Below are 25554 nucleotides of genomic sequence, written 5' to 3' on the forward strand. Positions count from 1 at the left end.
TTTTATCATGTGTAATGAATTTTAAGATATTTATGGGTCTTAAATGTTTTCTACACTGATAAACAGTTTTTTCCATTTCCAGTAATTAACTAGTGATACGGAAATAACAGTGTTAGTTTGTATAGTATTTCTTCCTTGTTTATGAATTAATCTGATGCACAGTCACTTTAAATGCCCTGCTCTATGAGGAGCAGTTTGTCATGTGATCAAACCTCTTCCAAGGCGAAACGCGTCATGGCGGCAGCGCTGGCTTTATTTGAATAAACCACCTTTGCACCAGCACTCTTTTGGGTCGACTCTTCGTCACTACGGGACTGGCAGTCTTTGATTTTCTGTCTTAAGGTGATGAACTTCGTGAATATATATATATATATATATATATATATATATATATATATATATATATAATTTGTAAAGAGGATGTTGGAAAATATATACCGGTGTGGTTCCACCGCAGCGACGCACCTCCAGCAAGAGCGCCATGGTCTGCCCGCAAAGGAACCCTTTACGTGTACAGCGCAAGCGATTAAGGGCGGACAGGTGACGCCAAAGACCTTCTTTGACATGGACCACAGAAAGCCTTAAAAATGTTTTTTATGAGGCACAACGGACTTTGCATTTTTGAAAGGGATAAAAATTATGCCTAATGGAGGGCAAAAAGTAACATGGACAATGCAGTGAACCACGAGCATCATAATGCACTGCGATTCAATAGGGACGCTCCACCGAGGACGACCAATAAAATCAAGTGCATTTCCCGTTTGGTTCACTACAAACGGAATGGATGTCATTTTCGTGAGGCACAACCTTTGAGAAAGTTCGAAGCAGAACAAAACATGTCAGGACTGCCAAGTGCATTAAAAACTTAAGAATGCAAGCTTCGTTGTTGGCTATTTCTTCTTTGTAAAGAGGGTGTTGGAAAATATATGCCAGTGTGGTTTCACTGGAGCGACGCACCTCCAGCAGAGCGCCATGGTCTGCCCTCAAAGGAACTCTTTACGTGTACCGCGCAAGCGATTAAGGACGGACAGGTGACGCCAAAGACCTTCTTTGGCATTCAAGAAAGCCTTGAAAATGGGTTTTATGAGGCACAACGTGTCAGGACTGCCGACTGCATTAAAAACTTAAGATCGCAAGCTTCGTTGTTGGTGTGCGGCTATTTCTTCTTTGTAAAGAGGATGTTGGAAAAAAATATATATATATGTATGTATTAAAAGGGGCATGCAGCAATCTAAAATATCAATACTGTACTTGTTTGTCAAATCAAACCAATACACAAAATCTTTATATTTGCACACAATTTAGGTGAATTAAAAAAAGTGTCTCTCTCGATAAAACTGGTACTTTCTTACAATATATCTTGCCTTTAGACGTGATAAAAAGCATTGGCTTATTAATTTTAAAATAATAGCACAAAAGTCAACATTTGGTGTAAAACTGAATAACAAAACTACACCACTCTTTATTTCTTCAGATTTATGTTCTTTCTGCTCAAAACAGTTTGTGTCCTGATGATGACCCAGTAAATTGTAAGGGTTGAAACGACACAGACACATCATTGGCAAATTGGGGACGAAGCATTGGTTGCGATAGGTTCTATCTAGTTCGGATCATTTAATCAATTTCAAACCCCGCCCATTGTTTTTGTTTATGTTAACACCTTATATTCTTTGTATGTGATTGTTTAGTGTAATATGTTGAGCATGAATTGTTTGTCTGTATAGTGATATCATTTTTGGCACATATTTATTTAAATAATTTCAATTTCTTTGATTTCTTTGTGTGGGCACTATTTTACTAGTGGATCTCCAGCATTGATTGTGCTTAAGTAGCCCTTTAAACATGTCTCAGGCCTGCCATTGCAGTCTACGTTTGTGCAGTTTTTATGTGAAAAACATTTTATTACATTTTTCAAAGTTCATCAAAAACATGAATATTATAAGACATGTTCACAATATCATATGGGTAACCGAACAAACAACGTGTGTGATCTGCTAGAGAAGGGTTACATTAATCACATTTCAATTCATCACATATTAGACCATTATTATCAGAGTTCTCACCCATTATTTACAAATCAATAAGCCTCCCCATCCCAGCTGCTGCCCTTCCCAAATGCAGAAGCTAAACTGTGCATCCCTCGAAAAACACATAAGCATTATGAAGGAAACCCTGGCTCATGTAGCCCTTCCAGAACCTTCCGTGGTCCCACTTGTTGCCACTGCCTGAAGAAAGAGTTTGTCATTAACCTGGTTAATGAAAAAAATCTATGGCATGGGGGGAGTGCTAGGCTTTGCGGTAGAACGCTCAAAAAATGTACCCCCACTTATGTTGCTAAGTAGATGCTCCATTGCTAGATTGCCCCAAAGTTGCTGGTGCCAACGTATGCCTGGGGGTCAGCGATGATGAATTTTGTAAGTTTTGCTTCTCCCAGGCACTAAGGGCAGATATGCAATTCGTCTCGTCACCTGAGCTAAAGTGAGAGGTTTAAAACTCAAAAGCATCATGTCCAGTGTCGCTAGGATCGGAAATGTGAGGATTTTCAAAGAAGGTTGGAGTCCTTCTCCCAGAATGGGAGAAGAATTTGACAGTCCCAACATATGTGTAGTGCATCACTTAATGCTCTGCACTCTATCCAACATCTCGGGAGGTGTTGACATACATCCAGTGTTATTTACAGGGGTATACTACCAACCGATCCATATTTAGTAATGTATTTCAGACCCCAGGGATGAGATAGCTGAAGAGTCTATATCACTATGGAGCATGTCTTACCTTCTTGGTGTTACCTCTATCTCCAAGATGCATTACAATTCCCTATTATGCCACTAGGTAGATGGGGCATCACGCATTATCAAACGTTTGCAGAAGGCTTAGATGGTACCTAACATACCAATCAATTTAGGAAAGATTTGTTTAAATGGGGTTTTGGTCTGGTGGCCCCACCCAGATAAGGGGCTGGGCCACCAAGTGCCAAAGCTGGGCGTAGCGCAGACGCTCGGTATCCAGCAATCCATAACCATTCTCACGTTGCTGAAAGGACTTAAGTGTCTGGGCCTCATACATGTCTGCTATCATTGTACACCTTCCTTGTCTCCAATTAAGGGAGCTTTCCATGCCGGGTGCAAACTCTAGGTTGAAATGAAACAGCGTAAATGGAGAAGGATAGGTTACCAGCCCTCTAGCACCCTTTTATTTGTCACATGCCTTTAATGCCGTGGCCACTGGTGTACTAAGATATGCGCTAGGTGGCCTATGGTGTCTTCCAGCCACACAAATCCCCCAAGGGTCGGCAGACTATAGCTTGAGTCATCTGCTGTCAGTTTTTCTCCGAAAGTGTAGAGGACTAGTTTGTCACCAGCCTCAGTTGTGCTGCCATGTAGTAATGAGCGATGCTGGGTGTTGCTTCTCCCTCTGTCGACCAGAATTGAGTCAGCAGCATCTATTGGAATCTGGGAGTCCGCCCTCCCCATATGAACTCCATCAACTTCCACTGGATCTGTTTCAGGTTTATAATGCGGGGTCAAGAAAGAATGGAAGGGCTTGAAATAGATAGTAGTCATTAGAGCATTTTCAGCTTGACCGCGTTGATGCGATTAAACCATGAGAGCATCACAGTGATCCAGCTGCGGAGATCTTTGGTGATAGCGGTGAGCGGGGGGGTGGGGGGGATTGGCCTGAATGATGTCTTTGATGGACGGCATTAGATGGACTCCCAGGTAGGATATTGAGGCTGTGGTCCACCGAAATTGGAACTGGGACAATAGCCCCGTCATCTCCTCTGCTGTGAGATTCAGGTTGAGAATTTCAGATCTGTCATAGTTAATCTTATACCGAGACCAGATGCACTTTGAAAGACCTCAAGGAGTTTACTCACTGCTGGGGTTGATGGGGGCAGTGTGCCCAGAGTCAAGAATACTTTATCAGCGTATCAGGAAATTTTGTATTACCCCTGGCTAAATTGGATGCTCGTGACTGCAGCAGTTTGTTGAATTAGGCATGCCAGGGGCTCAATGAATAGAGCAAACTGGAGCAGTGAGAGGGGACACCCATCTGGTGCCTCAAAACACTTGTGTCGAAATGTAACCATTAAGGGTGACCCTGGAGATGGGGTTGGCGTAATTAGAGAAAATAATCTGTAGAAACTTAGATCCCAACCCCATTGTCTGAAGCGTAAGAAGCAATTAAGTCCAATTCACCCAATCAAAGACCTTCTCAGTATCAAGAGAGAGCAAGGCTGCCTGTACTTTTTAAGGGATGCCTTCTTAATCAGGTGGATGGCTGGTCTGATGTTGCCATGAGCCTGGCAGCCCTGAACAAAGCTTCCCTGATCTTGGTGCCAAGCAATGGTTGGATGGTGCTAGGGTTCACGCCAAAGGGGTCAGGACTCAATATAGCGGTTGGCATGTGCCTCCCAAGTGGCTACACCCAAGAGCCACTGGTTTTGAAGAAATCATTTCGGCCTAGTGAGAGATCTGAGCCTGATAATCAGTAGTAGTATTTCAGATAATAATTCCCAAAATCCAATGTGCTTTTTAAAGCATAGTGTGCCATTTTAATTCTCATCCCAGAAGTACATTCAAACAAAGAACAGCCGACACGTGTTTTGCCCATGTGGATAGCAGTCTGAGAGTTTTTTCAAGGCTGACATTTACAGTGAAAACATAGTGTTAAGTGAAACAAAGAACATGACCAATAGCCCATTGATTTGTTATCATATGAGTGGAAAAGGTGAGTAGGAACAGAAGTAAACAATGGAGACACTGAGGGAAGCGATTTATTAAGGAAGGCAATGGTGAGGAACAACTGTAAAGAAAGATGAAGAGAGAGGAAAAAATGGAAGAAAAAGATTTTAAAGAAGTCAAAATACAATTAAAAATGGAAATTATAAGTAAAACCAACAGTAATATCGCCCTAAATCAATGGGCTAATCAGCATGTTGAGCAATCTATTACATCCAGTCAATTGGTTGGCACTGATCATGATCACATTTGAGGTAAAAAAAAAAAGCCTCTGTTTGAGGTAAACATAAAATCCATCATTTCCTAGTTGCGTTGAGAGAGAGAGACCATCATATGATTGCATTGCAATCCTTTGAGGCACCTCATTTGATACAGTGAAAACAGCAAATTTGATGAGCCCCAGAGTTTAAAAGATTATGGGTGAGCACTGTTCCTTAATATTGATGGAACGTTTTGAATAGATTTCTTAACCGCATCGCTGCGGCGGCTTTTCCCGCTGTGTGCGGCTATTTTCAAAATACCGCGTTACATGACGAGCTCAGCTCGTCATCAGCATACGAGCGCCGTAGCTGATGACGAGCTGAGCTCGTCATCAGCATCGAAGGGGTTAAATAGCAAAAAAATTCAAGCCAGAGTGCCCTGTGGTGAATGCTGTCTCTGGGGCCCCCACCCACATCCTTTCCCCTATCAGCTCTCCTCTGTGCTGCCTCCTGCTCTCTCTGGGTCCCCCACCCCATCTTTTCCCCTGTTAGCTCTCCTCTGTGCTGCCTCCTGCGCTCTCTGGGCCCCCCACCCCCATCAATTCCCCTGTCAGCTCTCCTCTGTGCTGCCTCCTGCTCTCTGGGGCCCCCATCCCCATCTTTTCCCCTGTCAGCTCTCCTCTGTGCTGCCTCCTGCTCTCTGTGGGCCCCTCCCCATCCTTTCCCCTGTCAGCTATGTTCTGTGCTGCCTCTTGCTCTCTCTGGGGCCCCCAACTTCACCCCCATCCTTGTCCTCTCCCTTCTCAGAGGATGTGCCCTGTGGGGAATGCTGTTTCCAAGAGCCCCCTCTCCCACCCTTGTCAGGGTCCTGAGCAGTGCTCTGTGCTGCCTTCTGCTCTCTGGGGCCCCCACCTCCATCCTCTTTCCGGGCTCTGACTGAAGAGAAACAATGAAAATTCTTACATTGTTTCTCTTCAGTCCTGGGTCCGAGGAGGGGCTCAGAGCAGGCTGCAGATACTGCAGCTGCTTCAGAGCCTCTCACAGATCTGATCTCGACTGATGAGCTGAGGGGGCCCCCCTTCACTTACTGAAGATGAGGCCCCCCCGTATCGCGGGGGCAGTGGGGTTGTTTGTTATGCCCCTGGCCAGAGGTAAGGGGGCCATATAAACCAAGGAATCTTATATATGTTAACCTAGGCTCTGGTTAGTTGTCAGAAAAACCAGAAATCCAAAAGTTAGAGTCAAACTAATGCATTAGGTATTCTGATTTGTCCCTCATTTGGTGTAGCCTATTCTAGAAAAGACCAATTCGACCTAATTGGCCCGCGCAGTCGGCAAAAAACATAGTGCAACTACAAATTGAGCGTACTCACGGCCCATGGCGTGCCAATTGAGATAGTAATACAAGGAGGCCTTTCAAAGTCAGAAATGCTGTGTTTAAATGCTAGTACTGCGTATGATGTATAATAGGTATTTTACTCTAACAGTCCGACTTACTTATGAACTCTCGACTTTGGTTGTGGTCTCTGCGGTCCCGAGAAATTACAGCTAACTCGGCCCGCGCAGGTTCTAAATGATTAAGTATGCCCCGGAGACCTGATGTGAAGTCAGCGTCTGAGGTCAGAGACATATTGGCATCAGGGACGGGTAGTCAAGGGCATGGAAAAGTTACTGCAGGCAGTAAAACCGATCATACGAATAATGCATGTTGAGACTTATAGACTAAGTCAATAAGAAAGGTAAAATGAAGTTGATGGACTTGCAACACCAGGGGTAATAGGAAGCAGTAAGAGAGAAAGAAGAGTAAGAAACGATAGAAGACACCCTCATTGTGTCAAAGTACTCCTCTATTCGTTGACTTTTCTCCCTTCTAATAACTGGGGCATTTAAGCAGAGATGGGTGCAAACTCCAGTTTCTGCTCTGTTCCCTTAATTGAGTTGAACTTGGACAGGAGCATGGTCAGAGATGGATATGGGGCCGATGTCTGCGGCAGCACTGGTGCATCTCATAAGGGAGTTGCTCAGTAGGACACAACTAATTCTCCATTGGATGTGGTGCACTGTAAAGTAGAAAGTGAAGGCCTTGTGTACTGGATTAAACTCCCTCCAAACGTCACACAAGTCCAGGTCCCCAATGGACTGTCTCATCTTCCAGAAGGCTCCAGTTGGGTGCTCTGGCCCTCCTCCCTGTGTATGTGTGTATTCCAGACAATATTCAGATCCCCAGTCAGGATGATCTCCCTTCTGCCACCACCGCTAGTTTTCCCAGGAATTGAGGCAGAAATGCGTCTTGGGCAGTATTTGGGGCGGATGTATGACATTACAACGCATACTTTTACCACACATACCATTACAACAAAACTTTTACGACGCAGGATCTATTACAACGCATGCCATTAAAACGTAAGTATGGGTAAGTATTTTTTATTCAAAGTGTTGGATAGTGTAGGGGTTTAATTTACTATTCTAACTCCAGGGGGGCGTAACAGTAGGGAATGTGTTGGATAGTGTAGGGGTTAAAAATTAAATGTAATACTTACCCATACTTACATTGTAATGGCATGCGCTGTAATGGACCCTGCGTTGTAAAAGTTTTGTTGTAATGGCAATGCATGGTAATAGTTGCGTTGTAAAGGATGTTCCCCATTTGGGGCATATACTGTAGCCACTGTGAGAAGTAATCCATGAAGCGCCCCTACGAGAATAAGATATCTACCTTCTTTATTGCTTAAGTATTTGTAATGGAGACCACAAGGTTGATTCTGAAGTATAGGCACCCATTTCTGTTTAGTATGGGCTGAAGAGTGCAAGCTAGTTGGATACGCTGCCTGTTTCATTTTCCCCTAGTCTCTGTGGAGGAGGTGAGTCTACTGTAGGCAAATGAATCTGGGTTAGATTCTCCGAGTGCTCTCCGTACTACCTCCCATTTATTCAAGGAGTTATGACCCCTTGCATTTAGCGAGACCAGTTGGATCATGGGTGAGCCTGTGTAAGTGAGTTGCTAAAGTGAGTTGGACCAGGGTAAAGTGGAGTGATTCTGTGTGGTGGATAAAATGGTCTGTTCTCCCCCGCCAATCGCTAAGAACTCCAAAACCTAACACAAAAGAACAGCCAGCAATGGCAGAATAACAACAAAAATCTGAAAAGTCTGACATATGGTTGGGTCAATCTAACAGAGAAGAGTTATATATCCCCTTTGTTTCCAAACATTGTGGCTGGTTGCTAAGCATGGGCGAATTTTGCGAATCTGGCATTCGTGAATTTGCGTATTTGCGAACTCGCAATCCGCAAAATCCGCGAACTTTCGCGAATTTGCAGACTTTTTTTGTGTGTTCGCAAGGGTTTTTGCCAGTTCGCGAGGTTTTGTACCAGTTCGCAATTGCGAACGTACTTGTCGGCTCGCAACGGTCTCGACTTTGTTGTTTCTACGTCTGGTTCATCATCACAGGTTCACAGCACCCTCTGTTTTGCCACTGCCACCCTCTGATTCACCCATGCCACCCTCTGGTACATCACTGCCACCCTCTGATTCATCACTGTAGATTATGGGGGGAAAAAGCAAGCACACCTGCCCTGCTTCAACTGACAGGAATTAATTTGGGGTTGATTAATGTGTCACTGAATTTAAACTTCCTGTCTGGCACCTGCTTCCTTATCTGTAATTTGCTTTCTGTTGCAGTGCAATTTTTTTTCCCAGGACCTTTGTGGCCTACTTGTAGCTATTCTATGATCCTGCTGTGAGGGTCAGAGCAGGGTCATAGAATAGTTGCAAGTAGGCAACTGAACTCTGGAGGGGCCCCTCAGGAAGCACTACAGGGAATGGTTACTAATGATGAGTTTGAACTTTTGCACCTGCTGAGTGCTTTCAGTTTTGCAAAACTCGTTTTCCTGCAGAACAGCAACTGTAATGCCCCTGTTCCGATATTCACTGTATCCTCGTGTGTGGCTGCACCACCTACGTCACGGGGTGGAGAAGGGCAGAGAGCGCCCGCGGGGTCCTTGTGCCAACATTGTTCACAGCCTCGAGCCGCCAGCAGCCCGAGGCGGTGTACGAGGTTGGACAGTTCTAAATTCATGTTAATGAATGTCATGTTAATCACCATCTATGATGGAGATTTGATTACAGCAGGAAAGGGAGAGGGGTCTGGGAAGAGGGACTCTGATGTTGTTGTAATGCAGGCAGCTTAGCATCGCAACATGCACTGTGATCATTCGTATAATAATTTGTTTAACACACTTCCCGGGTACACGGTTTACATTTTAAATAAATATGTAGCAGCTTTAATGCGGGGCAATACCGGCCTGCAGGTGGGGGGTCCTGCTTGTATGGAGACGGGCTTTGTACAGAGGTCGGCACAAGGACCCCGCGGGCGCTGTCTGCCCGAGACACGAGCCATGTTCGAATAGAGCATGCGCAATGATGATGACACGGAATGATTGTGGGCGTGGTACTACGTCATCGGCCGTAATGTGCGCATGCGTACGCATGCGCAAAACAGGGGGGGCCACTGCCACACGGGGGGCAGCGGACTATGGAACACCCCAAACAAACGTAGGCAACTAAACTCTGGAGGGGCCCCTCAGGAAGCACTACAGGGAATGGTTACTAATGATGAGTGAACTTTTGCACCTGCTGAGTGCTTTCAGTTTTGCAAAACTCGGTTTTCTGCAGAACAGCAACTGTAATGCCCCAAACAAACTTACTTGTGAAAGTTGATTTCTAATCCAAAAGTGATCCAAAGAAAGAAAAAAAAGGCCTCAAATCCAAAAAAGTGCAGGCAAATGTCAACCTGAGGAGTTATTCTGATAAAAATAATCATTTTCAGAAGGTTTATGCTGCTTGCTGGTGGATTTCTTGTGCAGAATTGCAAATTTTGTAATTTTGCGAGTGCGAGATTGTTGCTGCCCACTGCATCTACATGTTCGCAATTGCGAACTCTCGCGATGCGTCGCCAACTCCCGCGGGATCCCACAGCAAGATCCAAAATGGCGCAGCACTCACAAAATATCGAGAAAAACAACTCGGCAACCACTGAATGACGGTAAGTGAACGCCGCATGCCGCAATATTGTATCACCAAGCAAAAAAATCCGCTGCATGCGAATTTGCGGATTTTCAGTAAATTCGCAAGAGTTCGCGGATTGCGAATTTACCGAAAATCCGCAAAATCCGCGAGCGAAACGGATTTTCCGCCCATGCTTACTGGTTGCCATTCTTCCAGCCCAACCAGGCAAACAAGTCTGCTCTGGAAGCACTAGTCAGCTAGGAAAGAACTACCGGTCTCCTTCCCACACACACCCGGCCAACAGACATGAAGCTTAAGACGTATCCATGTCCATTCGCCGAAACAGTCATTAGGTGTAACTCCCTATCACCAGCCCAAGGAGAGCAGGTTCTTCCCCCAGAACCCTTACCCCCGGAGTGGGGGGCACTATCTGAGGTCAACCTAAGTCGCTGGGACCTCCTTCCACAAACCCTTCCAACTGTAGCATAGTCGGCAAAAGGGGACAGTGTTATCAATACAATGTGGGTCTGCTCCAGATCTGAAGAACCAGCAGCTTGTGGTTCCTGTACTTACAGAGTCACCAATTTACCCCCATCAGGGGTAACCCAGCGCCTCACCCACTGTTCAACTCATCCCGAAGTCAGGCATCCCAAAGCCGTTTTTGATCCCGCAGGGTGAGCAGCGCAGCGGCCATTAACAATTCTTTGGGTGGCTCTGGGACCCATAGGGGTCCGCCATCTCGGAGGACCAGAGCAGGCCTGCCAGAATCAAGAGCATTGTTCGACCAGTAGGCGGCAGGTCACCACTCATGGTTGCATCTGGGGGCGTTCTCCACCCCTTTTCCATGAGGGTCCCGGAGCACCATGACCCTCACAAGGCACACAAGTCGGGAAAAGCACAGTGATGCCCAGCCGAGCAACAGCTTTCTGCACATCCGAGACAGTATGGTGCTTGCCTTCGAGTTCCACAGTTTCATGATGATGGGCTTTAAGGCTGCCTGCCTCTCCAGTGCAAGCTGGGAGATGTCGTGGAATATTGTGCATGAATAATTTTGAAAGTTCACTTCTCCTGCCTTTCTGGTTTATTGTAGAAATTTCGCCTTCTCTGCATAATTGAAACTTGACCAACATATCTTTGGGGCGTTGCTGTCGGGAAAATGCTCTGGGGCCTACAGTGTATCCCGTTTACTGTTATTTCAAGGTGATTGTCTCACAATGGCCAAGAGTGCATGCCCACTACAAAGGGCGCCATATCAGTCTCTGAAACCTCTTCACTAAGGCCCTTGATGTGAAGGTTCTCCTGCCAAGAGTGATTTTGCAGGTCCTCAAGCCTCTCCATCGCATACTTGAGTCACCCATTATGACACATTAATCCGTGGTCGCTGCTTGCACAGATCTTACCATCTCTAGGCATGTCTCCATCTCCAGCAGTATCTGCCTCACTGAGTCCACATCTGTTGTGAGGTCTGTTATTTTGGTGCCGAGGTTGGAGCGTAGTTCCTCATGATTCTTGTTGAAGTTCATTGCGCAGTTCCACTTTAAAAGAACGGAGGCTATCCAGCAGATCTGTCTATGTGTGCGCCATTGCAGGGATGGGCATGTCACCCCATCCCTCCTTATTTTTGGGCAGTGAAGGTCTCCAAGTATCCCAAAATGGAATGCCACCCATACCCGATGATCACTGGTCCTGTCATTCAATCAATCAATATGTATTTGTAGAGCGCTGTTAATCACCCATGACGGTATCCAGCCAATGTGATGGTATACAGATGCTATCCGAGACGGGTCACCACTCCTCCATCCCCCGTTGTCAGCTGGGGAGATTCTACTCCAAACAACCGAGGGCCCCATCTGCCATGTGCCGCTGCCTGTGTAGGCCTCAGGCCCCTCTCCAAATGATGCTGTATAAGCTCTGCATCTTCTGCTTTGCCCAGCTGCTCTCTGGGCTAAATGAGGTGTTACAGTGCGGCATAAGGGCTCAGAAAAGGTCTAGCGAAGAATCTGCTGGTGGGGTCCATGGTGAAGAACACACCACTATTACGCCATCCTGGCCACGCCACCATGTGTGCACTTTTAACCGCCATTTCGACCTGGGAAATAAACCTTTTGTTAGGCCCAACCCTTCCTTTTTAATACATATAAGTCACCACTTTAAAGGCACAACTGGGTATACATTCTGGACCTCAGACACCAAATCTTCAATACACTTCTGGACCTGTAGATACTCTGCCAGGAAGGACTGCTGTGCTTCATCAAGGACTGCCACTCTGCTGGACTTTTGCTCTATAGGAACTGCTGCCCTGCTATGCGACCTTCTGCCTGCTGTCCTCTTGCCTGGGGAAGAATAATTGGACTTGCAACTTCATCTTGACCCAGGTCCCAGAGTGACTCCACGGGCTATTCTGCTGGCATCCTGAGCTGAGCCTCAGGGACGTAAAAGAATCCCCAACCAGCTCCCAGACCCAGCTCCAACGAGTTCCTGATCCCCAAGTGGTGCCCCTCAGGTCCTAGACTCTTGGTGTGGCAAGCTTAAATCCAGATTTTGGGTTTGTTGCAACAGCGCCCGGCCCATTCGCACCAAGACCTGCTGCTTGCACCGAAATTCAGCACGGAACACCCCCAGCCCATCTCTTCACATGCAACATTGACCGCCCTCATCGGACTGCCAATGCAGAGCTTCAGCTTGCCTGTCGTGTTGCCCAACCTGCTCTTCGTACCACGCCAACAGCCTCCAGCAATGCTCTCCGCACTCCTCCCGCCCCTCTCCATTGCAAACAGGACTCCTGGCAAAAAAATGGAGAAGGTAAAACTTCAGTGGGTCTAATTTGGGACTGTATCCGACATGCGTTCCATTGCGGTCGGCCTGAGCTTTTGACTTTGCTCTAGCTCAGCAGGACCAGATAGCTTGGTGCTTTTCAGCACTATTTTACACTTTATTCTTTAACAATTCATTATTCTGTTTCTACTGATTGGATTTATGTTGTTTGGTCTTATTTTGTTTATTACATTGTACTCTATTTTTCTATCTTGGTCTGGGATAATGATTATGGGGTGTTTGTATTGTTTTACTGTTTGAAGTGTTGCACAAATACTTTACACGTTGTATCTAAGTTAAGCCTAACTGTTCTGGGCCAAACTACAAGGGGGCTGAACAAATGTTAATTTCTGGTTTGTTTGTGCCTTATCCTGACAAGGATTGTAGTTTTTTTTTTTGTTACTTATTTTTTATTGCAACACTGCACAGATGTCACATTACATGTTCACTTTACAGTTTACAATGTATCAGCGGTCGACTGATTATTAACGTGTTATATCACAGCAGTCTACTTGGGTGCCCGTAGTCAGGGATTGTAGTTGCTGCTTGACCAGGGCTCACACCCCTGTCAACCAGTAACCCAGATCCTCACAGGGAGGTGTCACGACTCACCCTGTAACCAAAACTCCTTCTTAGAAGACAAAACAACTTAAAATGTCAGAGCCCACAAGATGGCAGGAGTGTGCACAGCATGTGATCTACAGCAGTGCATACTGCAAACAAGTTCTTACTTACTACTTCTTCTTAGTCTTATCTGCAGTTTACTGTCACAGAGCCCTAGAAGACACTTATTCACACATACAAATTGTCTTTGGGTATGACATCTGACTCACCTTGATGTTAGGAGTTAAAGAGGGGCTAACAAGCAATCAGGCATGAGCTCCTGAAGACTCAAGAAAGAAACACTTGCATTGTTAAGAACAGCAGTTTTGCTATCAGAACAGTGGTATAAATTACATTTTCCCTTTTTACGTTATTCACAAGTACATTTTTGATTGACTGCTAGGGATATTCCTTAATGCAAAATGAAACAGGCTTGTATAGTTGACAGGCACATACATAATTCTTTGCAAGGTGCGTTTCCACAGGCAATGTGTTTAGTAGCATCTCCAGCATTTTCTGCAACAAAAGTTAACAAGCAGTGGCAAAGCCGAAAGGTTTCGCATATGAGGGATCTATTGGGTTTGTCAATGTTTTTAAAAATGCTCCACAGCAGTGTCAGCTGCTGTGCAACATAGCTTAAAGTAAAAAACTAAAAGCGATATGACGTGGCCGGACCGCGTCATGGCACTTTTTTTTACTTTGAGCTATGCACGTACAAACAAGTTACAATTGTTATTTTACCTATACTTAATATGCAATTTAGATTCTTGAACAAATGCCCATTACAGTTACCATAGTGCCAAAATGTAGTTATCTGGAAAACTGAGCAAGGAGCCGCTGTGGCGTTATGGCCAGAGCGGCTGACTCTGGGGCTTGGGAACCAGATTCGAGCTTCATGCCGGCTCAGCATCCTGTAATTCTGGGCAAATCAGTTAATCTCCATGTGTATATACAAATGAATGTATCCTTGTGTAATGTAACTGGCGCTCAGGTAAAGTGCTCCAAGTCCTCCTGGTTGTCTTTGGGCTACATAAAACAAGCTATGCGGCTGGAGAAGGGGCATGCAGTGACGAGAGTGAGGTGGAGGAAGAGACTGCCCACCAACATATGGAGAAGGGGATTGCAGTGATGGAAGTGTGGTGGTGGTAGGGGTGGGTAAGCAACAAATAGAATGCAGGTGCTGGAAAATCAAAAAAACTGTTACAAGTGCACAGCCAGTGGAAGGACCCTGCCACCGGAAGCATTACTTGTTTGAAGCTCCACAGCAAGGATGAAGACGTGAAGCTGAGCAGGAAGCTGGAGGTAGGAGGAGGAGAGTGACGTGGGTGCCAACCAATGGCAAGTACAGGCAAGTAATGAGCGAGCTATAAGCCCCTTTTAAAATGTATTTTTTTGTTACCAGAGATTTCGCGAGCGCCGTGCAAGAGAAACCTAAAAATGCATGCCCTTCATATGTCAAAATTTTGAAAGCAGCTTGTACTAAGAGATAGAAGAGACAGCACTACATTTTTATCAAGTTGAGTCTTTACAAACGGAAAAAGACAGCCCAGCTTTTGTATTACTTTTAAATTGTATGGAGGCGGAGCATACATACAAAAATGAATACTGCAGAAACGGAGAGCGACATCACAGTGCAATAAAAATAATACACATTTTGTGTCCTTTTCTTAGCACGTATGAAGAAATCAATAACTGCTACATTCAGCAAACGTTAAGTATTTTCATATATCAACAACAACTTTGTTATATCAATCAAGAAATCAATAAAAATGTAACAAAACAGGTCATGGTGAGGGTGTTTGAGGGGGATGGAAATCCATTGAAGAATAAATAATTAAAACATTTCAAATCTTGGTCAGCCTTCAAATAAAAAACAGTTATCAATACACAGTGAAAACCAAGGTATAAAAATAATAATTATAAACATATAGACAGTATGCAAAGGAACTGAAAGATTCAGAAGCCTGGTGATGTCGATTATTTTGAAATTATTGCACTGTTGACATGGAGCAGATTAACGCCAAATTACCAAATGTGGGAGCCAGCATATGATCTTTGGTAAAGCATTATTGTGTCCAAAGTACAAATGTGACCAGAGTGACTGCACCTTTTTCCCCTATTCAATCTAAGACCCCAACTTAGAACTTCTTTAGGTCAACAGTTTTAGTGAGAAACACCTTTTATCTACCATGTCAAATTATTGAAAGTCAAATCTCAATGAGAAATTGAGTACTAGTTTTCTGACTATTGCATAGTTCCATATCTTTTGACGGTGACTTATTACTGGTTACTTAGATGAGGGATTTTCTAACCATTGCCTCGTCTATTTTTCAGTGGTAAAGAAATGCAGTAAAACATGTAAGCTCAAAATAAAGAAACACGATTTGATGTTTGTGCCTCGCACATTATTTTTCCAACCCATTAGGTAAAGGAAGTAGGACAAACTGTCATAGGCTAAGCAGTTATAATGTCATCAACAGGTAATAATTTCTCATTGTGAGAAAGACAAAAATGCAAGAATTTGGAACAGAGTTTTGTTTTCCAGACAATTATCTATAATTATAACTGGTGGAAGGAATTGTCCAAAACCCACCTTTGTCCGCTCCATAAAATAATTCCATCTCATTATGAAAGTGAAAGCACTTTGTGATTTTTTTTTACCTAAAAAAGACTTGCAACTGAGCTTTCAGCGCAAAGGGAACCCTACCAGACAAACCAGCAACGTTCCAAGACAGCCTTCCTGCCCACAATAAATTAAGGCTTCTGCAGTGGCTTCGATTGCAGTACAACCACTAATCAGCCACTGCACTACAACCACTAATCCTTTAACTTACATCCATCACAACCCACACATTCGGTCTATTTTCCCCAAAACACTTTAAAACTGCACTGATTTGGACATTTCTGTCAAGGAAGTATTAGTGGAATTCAGGTTGTCATAGGAGCACGCTTTTGGAATTAAAGGATGTACCAGAGTTAATTTTGGCTTTGAGCTTTGAGGAGGGGGAGGGGGAGGTGGTGGTGGTCCTTTGCGACATAACAATGACTTTTCATCTAGTTTGCTGGTGTGTAAAAGGCTATTTTGTTTCAATGCAGGAGCAAGCGTTGGGTCTTCTCTGTCAGTGGTTGAAAGCCCAGAGAGCAGACGTTCCTGCAGAGGCCTCGCCATCTGTTTTGTGTTCGCACAATCTTGTCCTGTTGCGTGTGCAACATGTAAGGGAGTGGTTGTCTTTATTATTTTGTAGGAGCTGGGCTGATCCTGTAGCTGTGGCGTAGACACGGGACGGGCACAGAAACTGCTGGTCCACTCCGAGGAGTTTGATTCATGTACACTTAGAAGCGGCACGCTACCAGAAGGTCTTTGAAGATAGGGCATTAAGTTAAATCTCTGAAGTTCTGAGCTCTGGACTTGGGAATCCTGTAGATCAAAGATTTCACACAGAGATGAGGACTTCTGAACAGTCCTTTCCAACTGAGGTTCAATGGCACTGAGTTTTGTATCACGGCAAGGATTATGTTTGCTTTCCAATTCGGACATGTTATCATATTGTGAAACGTTAGATGGACGCCTTCTGCCCTCTTGAGCAGGAAGAGGGAGGCATGAAGAAGTACCAGCGAGGTCCACTGATGGACCTTGATGCTCAGGAGAAACGTTCCGATGTGGTGCCGAGAAGGCATCTGTACTTGATAACCCAGGCAGGTGATCCGAGGGAGCGCAACTCACTGATGGTGTACACTCAGGGGTGGTTGTGTCAGATGCTATATTCTGCAGGACAACGTTAGTATTAATAGGGGGGAAGTCCAGATTTTTTACTTCTGCCGATGACGAGGATAAATCAGACTGTACCTGAACTCGTGGAAGGGGCTCCAATACGGCATCACTGATATTGTCGTGAACATTGGATTTGGGATCTTCACCGCAAAAGCTGTCCAATTCTGCTTCAAACATATGCCCCTCATGAAGCTGCTGCAAGTGGGAAGTGACCAGTTCATTACTGGTAGAATTATCCTGGGTGTGTAACAGGTTAAGTTCATTTGAAGGCAAATCAGTGGTCAACAGTAAACAGTGAACATTTTCCTTAAAGTTCTCACTACTGCCTGTTTGTAAAGTTTTCTGACTTTGCTCTAACAACAATCCTATGTTTTCAGGTTTGGTTTCAACCTCGTGTTCTTTCCTGGGAGACCCATTGTCCATTGTACATTCCTCCAGCTGTGTCTTTGGTGGCTGGTTTTGGGTATTTCCTAAGGTAGACAGGTCTTCGTCTGTGGAAAGCACTTGGCTTTGCACAAAGGCTAAAGGAAAAATTGTGATGGGAGGATTGTCTACGTGCCTTGTTGCAGGTGTAGAAGGGCCATTCTGGTGGGCTGGGTATATACTGACCTCCTCCAATGGAGCTTTGTAACAATCACTTTCATTCTGACTAATGGGACTTCCATCTCTGGGCAATTGCTTAATATTTTCCCATATTTCAATCTTTTCAATATCCGTGTTCTGATCAGGAATGGCATTGATGGGCTTCACAGGGAGGACTGTTATGGGGATTTCTTGGCCCAATGCTTTTTGGGGGAATTCTTCTGGTTTTGCTATGATGGAGATGACACAAAAAAATATAGATTAGCTAGTTCTGTAATATTACATTTGCCATAGATACATACATATATGTGTATAAAATGTATTTTAGTTCACGCTCAATGAAATCAAAACCAACAGTATCATAATCTTAAAAAAACACAATGATAACAAACATTCAATAAAGTAGTCCACAAGACAATTAGATAAGAACGCATTGCAAGCATTAAGAAATAATCTGCAGCCAGCAGCAGATTATCCATGGGTGGTGTAAAGGTGTAGGTTTGTCATATTTACATCAATTATGTTCTTGCTCTGTCTCCAAGCCATCCATATATAGTTAATACTACTGTAGAGGACAGCCGTATTTGTACAATTGTTACACAATTTAAGAGCCTCTCTCCTAGTTCACACGCTGCTCTCAGATTTAAGCCAATAACTTATCAGTTTCAGGTACCGAAGGTGAATAAAAGGTGAATTTCAGAAGCTCTGCCCTATGACGGAGGCAAGAACAGCCTGACCTCCTTTAGCTCTACTCCCTAACTCCAAGCGGTACTTGGGTTCCGCCCGTATTCAGCACCATCCATTATTAGGAGATGGCAAGGATCACTGGGGCCTGGCGAGGAGCTGGCTGAGCTGTCCCAACACAGAAACAAAGATCTATGCAGAGGACAGAGGCACAAGGGTTGCGCCCGCATGCCATGCTCCGGTAGGCCGAGCACCTGTAGTGCCTGCGATACACTGACCGGAGGCCTCAGCGGGCTCCTGAGCACAGATTAGGGGTCACCTCGGGGAGCAAGTAACCAAGGAGTGGCAGAGAGACCCCTGCCTGCCTAACAAATAACAGATTCAGCTAGAGGGGCCCCAGAAAGGGCCCGGGCATAAAGAATATAGGCTGCATGATGGGCAGCAGAGACATGATGAAAGGACACACAGCAGCTGAACTTGAACAGAGAGGCCCGGGCCAGGGCATTCCTGAGATTTAAGCAACAGGCACATGTGAGAGACCGGCAGGGAGGTGAGATCTGTGTCCAAGAAATACCTTTAAATTATGAACAGAAAATATCACACTGTGTAGATGTTAGGGACACAAATGACAAACAAGCAGTGCCAGAAGGGAAAATAACTGCAGGCCTCATGGGAGTTGTTAGGCAAGCAGCAGTAATGGTTCCGCCAGATGTGAATGAGGGAACCAGTAGTGAAAGGCTGAACTTGTGGTATGGAAGCGCCCACCTAACCAATTGCTGGCTTGGCCCTGAAGATATAAAAACAGGGGAGACAAACACAATGGAAGGCAAGGCAGTGGGGCCACTGAGAGTAGAGGTATCACAAGTATACCCCAAGCGTGAAGCACAGCAACTCAACCTATGCCCCGGGGCCAACGAAAACCCCTTAGTCAAGCACTAGGCACATATTTTCACTCAGGCACAGTGTTGGAGTATACACTCTTGTGACAGTGACAACATAGTGGCAAAATCAACTGGAGGGCTCACCAAGGATGACCTAAGGCATTCCTGGCAGACCTGAAGTCAGACCAAGAAAAATCACGCTTGATCCATTTACCAAAGCTAAGAGCAGATTTCAGTTAGGACATTGCGGAGATTTAAACAGACCGGCAGGTGAATCTTAACTACAAATAGCCACAGAGGCAGACCACCTAGTGACCACCTCAGACTGCCACCAGGAATCCTAAATCAAATTGCTGATGGCAAAATGCGAGAATCTCAAGAACCGATCCTGTAGAGGCAATATATATATATATATTAGGGACCTGAGAGAAGAAATAGAAGGAACTAATGTCACAGCCTGGGTCACAGAACTTTTCAAGACCAATTTGAAAGAATCCTCGGAATTCAATGTTGTCATATAAAAAACACACATAGTGGGGGGAATCAAGAAGGTGATAAGAGTTGCCATTTCTACTGACATTATTGAATATCTTTGTTGAAACTTTTTTTGTTTATGTACATTTATGTGTTTAAAAAAAAAAAGTTTTAATAACCATGTTGTGGCTGGATAAAGTTGTAATCTTTACATTGTCCTTTTAAATAATTATCTGTGTTTTTCATGTCTTTTTTAATAGTCAAAATAATAGATTGTTTTTTACTCTAATTACATTGTTTGTCAAATATATTGAGGCAGCTGTTTATCTTTTTGTAAATGCAACCTGATTTCAGACAGGTTTTTTGTGGCCTAGGAAAAATGTTATATTAATACAAGAGTCGACCTACAGACGTGGTGCTCAAAATATCAAGTTACCCACTTATGACTACCAATCTGGTTTCATATAATTGAGCAGCCCAAATTCCATCCCCCTCTTGAGCACAGATGAAGAGGACCCCTGCCTCCTGGTATAGCAGGACCTCGCACCTGCCTTCAACACAGCCTTGAGGACACATTCAAGCTAAATGCTGTATTATATATCTGTGATGCTGGCCCTCACCACAATCGCTGTGTTGAAGCATTGCCTTGTGATGTTCATAAACGCAAATCTCCTGAGTGTTCAAGGTGAGGCATTGTGAAAACCTAACAGCCCGACAGAAATCACGGTGATGTGCACTTTGACGGACAGAGATGAGAGAAATAACAGCCATCTCATTAAGCCAATACCCATATTAGACAATATAACAGAGTTCTCAGACATCAATATATAAAAGCACTGGAGAGGCCAGAAGCCAGGCCTGCTGGGCACCAATGATGCTTACAGACCTGCACAAGGACCTTGGCTGTGATGCCAGCTAATTGAGTTCACACTGGGGCAAATGGGTTGTTGATGCTTGCCCTCTGGTGGCAATAACAACCAAAATATCTCTGAGCATAATATCTGTCAAGTAGGCATTCCAGCTGCAATGTGCCTTCACAGACTGCCTAACCTATTGAACAAACATCAGGAACACCTCGAGGAGACAGTAAGAAAACGTATTAGACTAATTCTTTCACTGAGGCCAGTCAAACCCCTGTTCACAGCTTCTAATCATATACATACTATTCAGCCTCTTATCCTTTGGATGTTGATAACACGAGTAATACTGAGTTATCGATTCATTTTGTAGAATGCTCTATTGAAGTGTTCTAATAATTATTTAGTTTACAATTACAGATCACAGCAGATCTGCATGTTTTTCTGATTTGAAAACAGGGAAAAAAATAGCAGGTCATTGGAGATTATCATATATTTTTATATTACGGGAAAAAAAATATGACAAAGGTGTAGCAGAAGAAATGAAGATGAGGTAAATGAGAGAGAAGAGAACCATTCAGTCACCTACTGACATACTGACATACTCTGGACTTTCAATCTTGAAAATCCTTGAAGGTGGCACCGGTAATTTATTGAGGAACTATTCCAAAAAGCAGACCTGCTGTCAGGTTGTTTACAAAACCTTTAGCCCATGTTGTTGTAGACATGTTCAACTATAGATTCCTAATAAGGTTCTTTGCTTTCCTGAAGACCTTTGACCTACCAAAATAAATACTCTGAAGAACAGAAAGGAAGCTGAAAAGGCAAATTTATTTTAAAAGTAGGGTAGTGTGGTTCTGTGAAAACGGGCCTTGTCTCGTAAGGGTATGGTTTCGTCACAATTTTGGTGATGTCGAACCGTATTTAGTGAGTGCGGCTAATATGGAGTGAATTCGTCACGTTAGCTAGCGAGTTCATTAAGCGTTTGGAGATTTCGTCTCGAACATGAGTTCCATTTTGTTTAAGTCTCCATTTTGTATTGCCATCACGCAGGCTGACGAATATGGTCGAACGAACGAAGCGGCCTGGCCTTCATGTGTTGGTATACATTAAAAGGGTCTTTCCTGACTCCGAGGTGAATTGCAAGGATCTGATTCCTTCACCTGAAGCTGACCCTGGCGAGTCAATTTCCGTGGTTTGATCGTTGTCGGAGATTGCCAATCACTGTTCAGGACATCGTTAACTTTTAGTCTCCTTACACATGCCTTATCTTGCTCACTATCAGACATTGTTTCCTTTTCTATGCTCTTTATTACATGCATTGTGCTTTTCAATTATGGGTTTGCACGTCTTGGGGAGATTGGATTTGGGACATTCCCAATGATTAACTTTGGGTTGGGATGTTGCAAACTGAGCCTTTTTGTCATATGACACTTTGTTTGAGAATGTACCCCATTGGTTAGATTTTTGCGCAGTGGGTGTATGTTCTAAATGTGAATATTGTGTATAAAAGGAAATGTCTTGCTCTACAAATTCGAGCAGTCTCCTGAAATATACCATGCTGTGTTTCTAGGATCACTGTTACTGGCTGCAGCTAATAAATTTGGACTCTGACGCCACCCAGAAGTATTCCGTGTCTCTGTAAACCAAGACAGGTGAATCCGAAGACTTTGGGCGTGCCCCTGGCGCCGCTGGGTTCTAAAAGCCTGGTTCTTCAGTAGTCCCATATTGGCAAATGAGAGATGCAAATTAATATTACATGTAATACCCTCAATTGCATAAAGAGGGTGTGTGTTCAGAAGATAGAAGGTATCATGATCTTTAGAGATGTGCAGGCCTAGTTATTTAAGGACGATTCTGTTGTAAGAGAACATGTAACAGGAATTGAGGGCATTCCTCAAATAAGCAAATAGTTAAAGCATTCTCTTAGAAAACATGCCTGCCAATTGATGACTAGCCTTAAAGGCCTGGCAAACTTCTCCAACAACATCTGTGGTGTGGCACGCACCAAGAAGATTGGACATATACAGATGGAAGTCATCTGCGCATAAAGGCACTTTTTTTATTGAAGGAGTGTTTTTCATGTTTTTCTTAGCAGCCTAAGTCCCAACCCATGCAAAATACCAGAACTTTTATGCAAGTCTATCTATGTTGTGAAAAAATCCATTCTCCTCTGGAATATGCAATTTGACCCACCTAAAAAAAAAGCTTCATTATTTATTCTCTGCCTCCATGTCAAAATATTATTTAGCAATTCTGAAGAAAATGCCATGATATCACAATAAAATGTATAATTTCTGATACATTCAGCTTCCCGTCCACACTCTTATTACAAAGGTTGTGTGTCACGATATTGACTACAGATATATTCTGGTATTGGCCTGCCATGCAGAAGCTGCAACTTAATGGAAAATTAATCCAGCCAGTTGTCTTTGGCGAATGCCTCCGTTAGTCTGGTTCTCACAGAGAGTAAGGTAGGTCCCAGGAATGTACTGGCACAAATATAAAAGAGCGAGGCTACATCAGAGAATATATAAGGGGCTTGCCATGACCTGAGTATCTTGTTTGACGACATGACCGTAGTCCTCCAATTACAAAGCAGCTCAAGCCAGAGCATAGGTGGAACACGGTTGGTGTAGGGCTGCGTCATACATGCAACTTCTAGAAGTAGTAGAGAACGTGAGTAAATAAGAGTAAGGAAACACAAAGGGGAGAATATACAGCAAAAGAAGGAGGAACAAGCACCAATGAGAGACGTATTGGCATTGTCAGAGTTTTTGAAAGATGTTGCTCGGAGTACTGTGCAACATGGCTCAAAGCAAATAAAAACAAAATGTTATGGCATGACCAGCATTAACCACATCAAAGCACTTTTTAGGTCTCGCCCTGGCAAAAGCGCACGAAAACGCGCTCTCGCCGCGAGAACTATTGCTGTCGGTTCAGCCGACAACGAGGGGAGACAAGAGCTGGCCACGCGCCCAGCATCATCAATGGGAGAGGGAGAGACAAGAGCTGGCCATGCGCGCATGGAATTGGGTCGCGCGCATGAGTCAGTCTCGGAGCTGCCGATGTGCACGCTCACGCCCTGACGTCTCTGCCGCCCACCACAACCCCATGATGAAGGTGACGTCAGTGAACGCTCGCCGTCTCCTGTGGCTGCTGTGCGCGGGCCCGGTCGGTGGCCGCTGCTCCTTGACTGCTGGCCCTCGTTGGACTTCCTGTGCTCCAGCGCCCGCGGATGGCTGAATGTCAAGTTGACGGAGTAAGTAGCGCAGCCCCTTTCTGCCCCCTCAAGCAGGCAGCGGCACCCTCACCTACCCTCACTCCCGTACTGCTTGTTTGATTTCGCCGTGTAGCACCGGGCTGTGCAGCTGCATGCTACAGCAGAGACTGGGCTTTCAAGAAAACAGTGCCTTGTAAAAGCACCCGCTAATGCGCACAAACTCTCCTGAACCGCCAGGCCTCCTGTGAACCATGTTTGGAGAGCGGTTATTTCAAAGCCTTCGCAGAAGTTAAAGTGGGGCTTGGGTTGTGCTGTGAGACGAGGAGCGGCGCGAAGAGCCGAGAACGGCTCAGGCTGGTCAGAGCTGCTTCTAAAGCGCCACGAGGCCTGCGGCGCCGGGGAGCAGTCACTGCATGCGTGTTCTGTGCCTTGAACAGGATTCCCAGGCTGACCGGAACTATCAAGGAGTGAGCAGGTTTGCTGTCACCAGGAGCTGCAGTTCACGTGCCTCCTCTTGGCAGACACCCAAGCCCGGGGGTCAGGGTGGAGGCTGGAAATGGTTACATCTGCACTTATCTCCGAATTTGATGACGCCTTTTGGTGGAGTCGGAATACTGCGGACGAAGTGTTCGCAAAGGCAGCTAAAGCCAGAACAAAGCTGAGCAAACTTTTACAAAATAGGTTTTTAAAAAAACACCAGAGACAGGTATGGGAAGCCATAGTGATACGTAGCCCATACTGCGGTGTGAGCAAGTATCTTGTCTGTAACCCAGTAAGGCCGTCAGACTCTCTCCGAAAGTGACACCGTCGGTACAGATCAAAATCTGCAAGCCTGCGCTCCACAGCAACCCGTGTAAGGTGCAACAGGTGCACCAGCTGCAGGTACAAGGTCGGTACTGTGGCTGGAGCGTGGCAGCGGCACTGTGGGCATCACCCCGCGGAGGTGTATGCGAAAGTTCCCATCATGCTCTTGGATCATGTCCCTGCGTGGCCCTGACAATCTTCTCATATCCTATACTCCGGGGCCTTAATTTAGCTCCATCCTTTCACTCCTGTCCACACTCGGATCTTTGTAATATGTTAATGTGGCCTGACCACCTCACATCTGCCCTTCCTACAATACTCTCCTCCCCACCCCCCTCACGTCCGTCAATTCCTGTCGCCCCTCCAATGCACCTTTCCCCTCACTCCCACGTCCCCTTCCCAGCAGTGGATCAACGGTAAAATCCGGGTCATTAGTAGAAATGTGACTGGGGGCTAGCAGAGGGGCGGCCAGGGCACTGCAAACACCGCTTGTAGCGCTTCAGGCTCGGGGTTGTGACGCTGCTCCGCTCTCAGCAGATGGGCACACTGCGAGTTGTACCAACAGAGTTCTGAGTTGTGTTTCCTCAGCAATGCCTAGTGCGCGGCGCGCTCCCCCTAATCCACCCGGTGCCATAATTATATTGCTACCTCCAGCCCCCCGCCCAGACGAACTGAGGCCATAATCCTTTTAACCCTTGCCTAGTTTACCAGTGAAACCCCCACTCTTCCGTGTTGTGGCTGCCACCCCTCTTCCCACCCCCTCCATCCTGCAGGCTTGCAGAGACTGGAGGTGGAAGTTTTTTCGCAGGGAGCGCGTGCCATCAACACTTGCAGTTGTGCTGCTTTAATTAAATGTATTTTGTACAGAGATCTGGAAAAGTGAGTTTTAAAATTCGTACAGTAGACATACTGG

General features: G+C 45.0%; 1 protein-coding gene across 1 annotated transcript in view; it reads right to left on the reverse strand.

Annotated features, from left to right (window-relative positions):
* Window positions 1-14915: 14915 nt before the first annotated feature.
* Window positions 14916-25554, reverse strand: part of LOC147733247 (uncharacterized) — a 531395-nt gene continuing 520756 nt past the window's right edge. Inside the window, exon 17 of the mRNA XM_086957810.1 lies at window positions 14916-17948. Coding sequence (XP_086813936.1) covers window positions 16243-17948 — 1706 coding nt within the window. The 3' untranslated portion in view covers window positions 14916-16242. The remainder of the gene's footprint in view (window positions 17949-25554) is intronic.

The sequence above is a fragment of the Lissotriton vulgaris genome, chromosome 2_1, assembly GCF_964263255.1.
Source record: "Lissotriton vulgaris chromosome 2_1, aLisVul1.2, whole genome shotgun sequence".
Lineage (NCBI taxonomy): Eukaryota > Metazoa > Chordata > Amphibia > Caudata > Salamandridae > Lissotriton > Lissotriton vulgaris.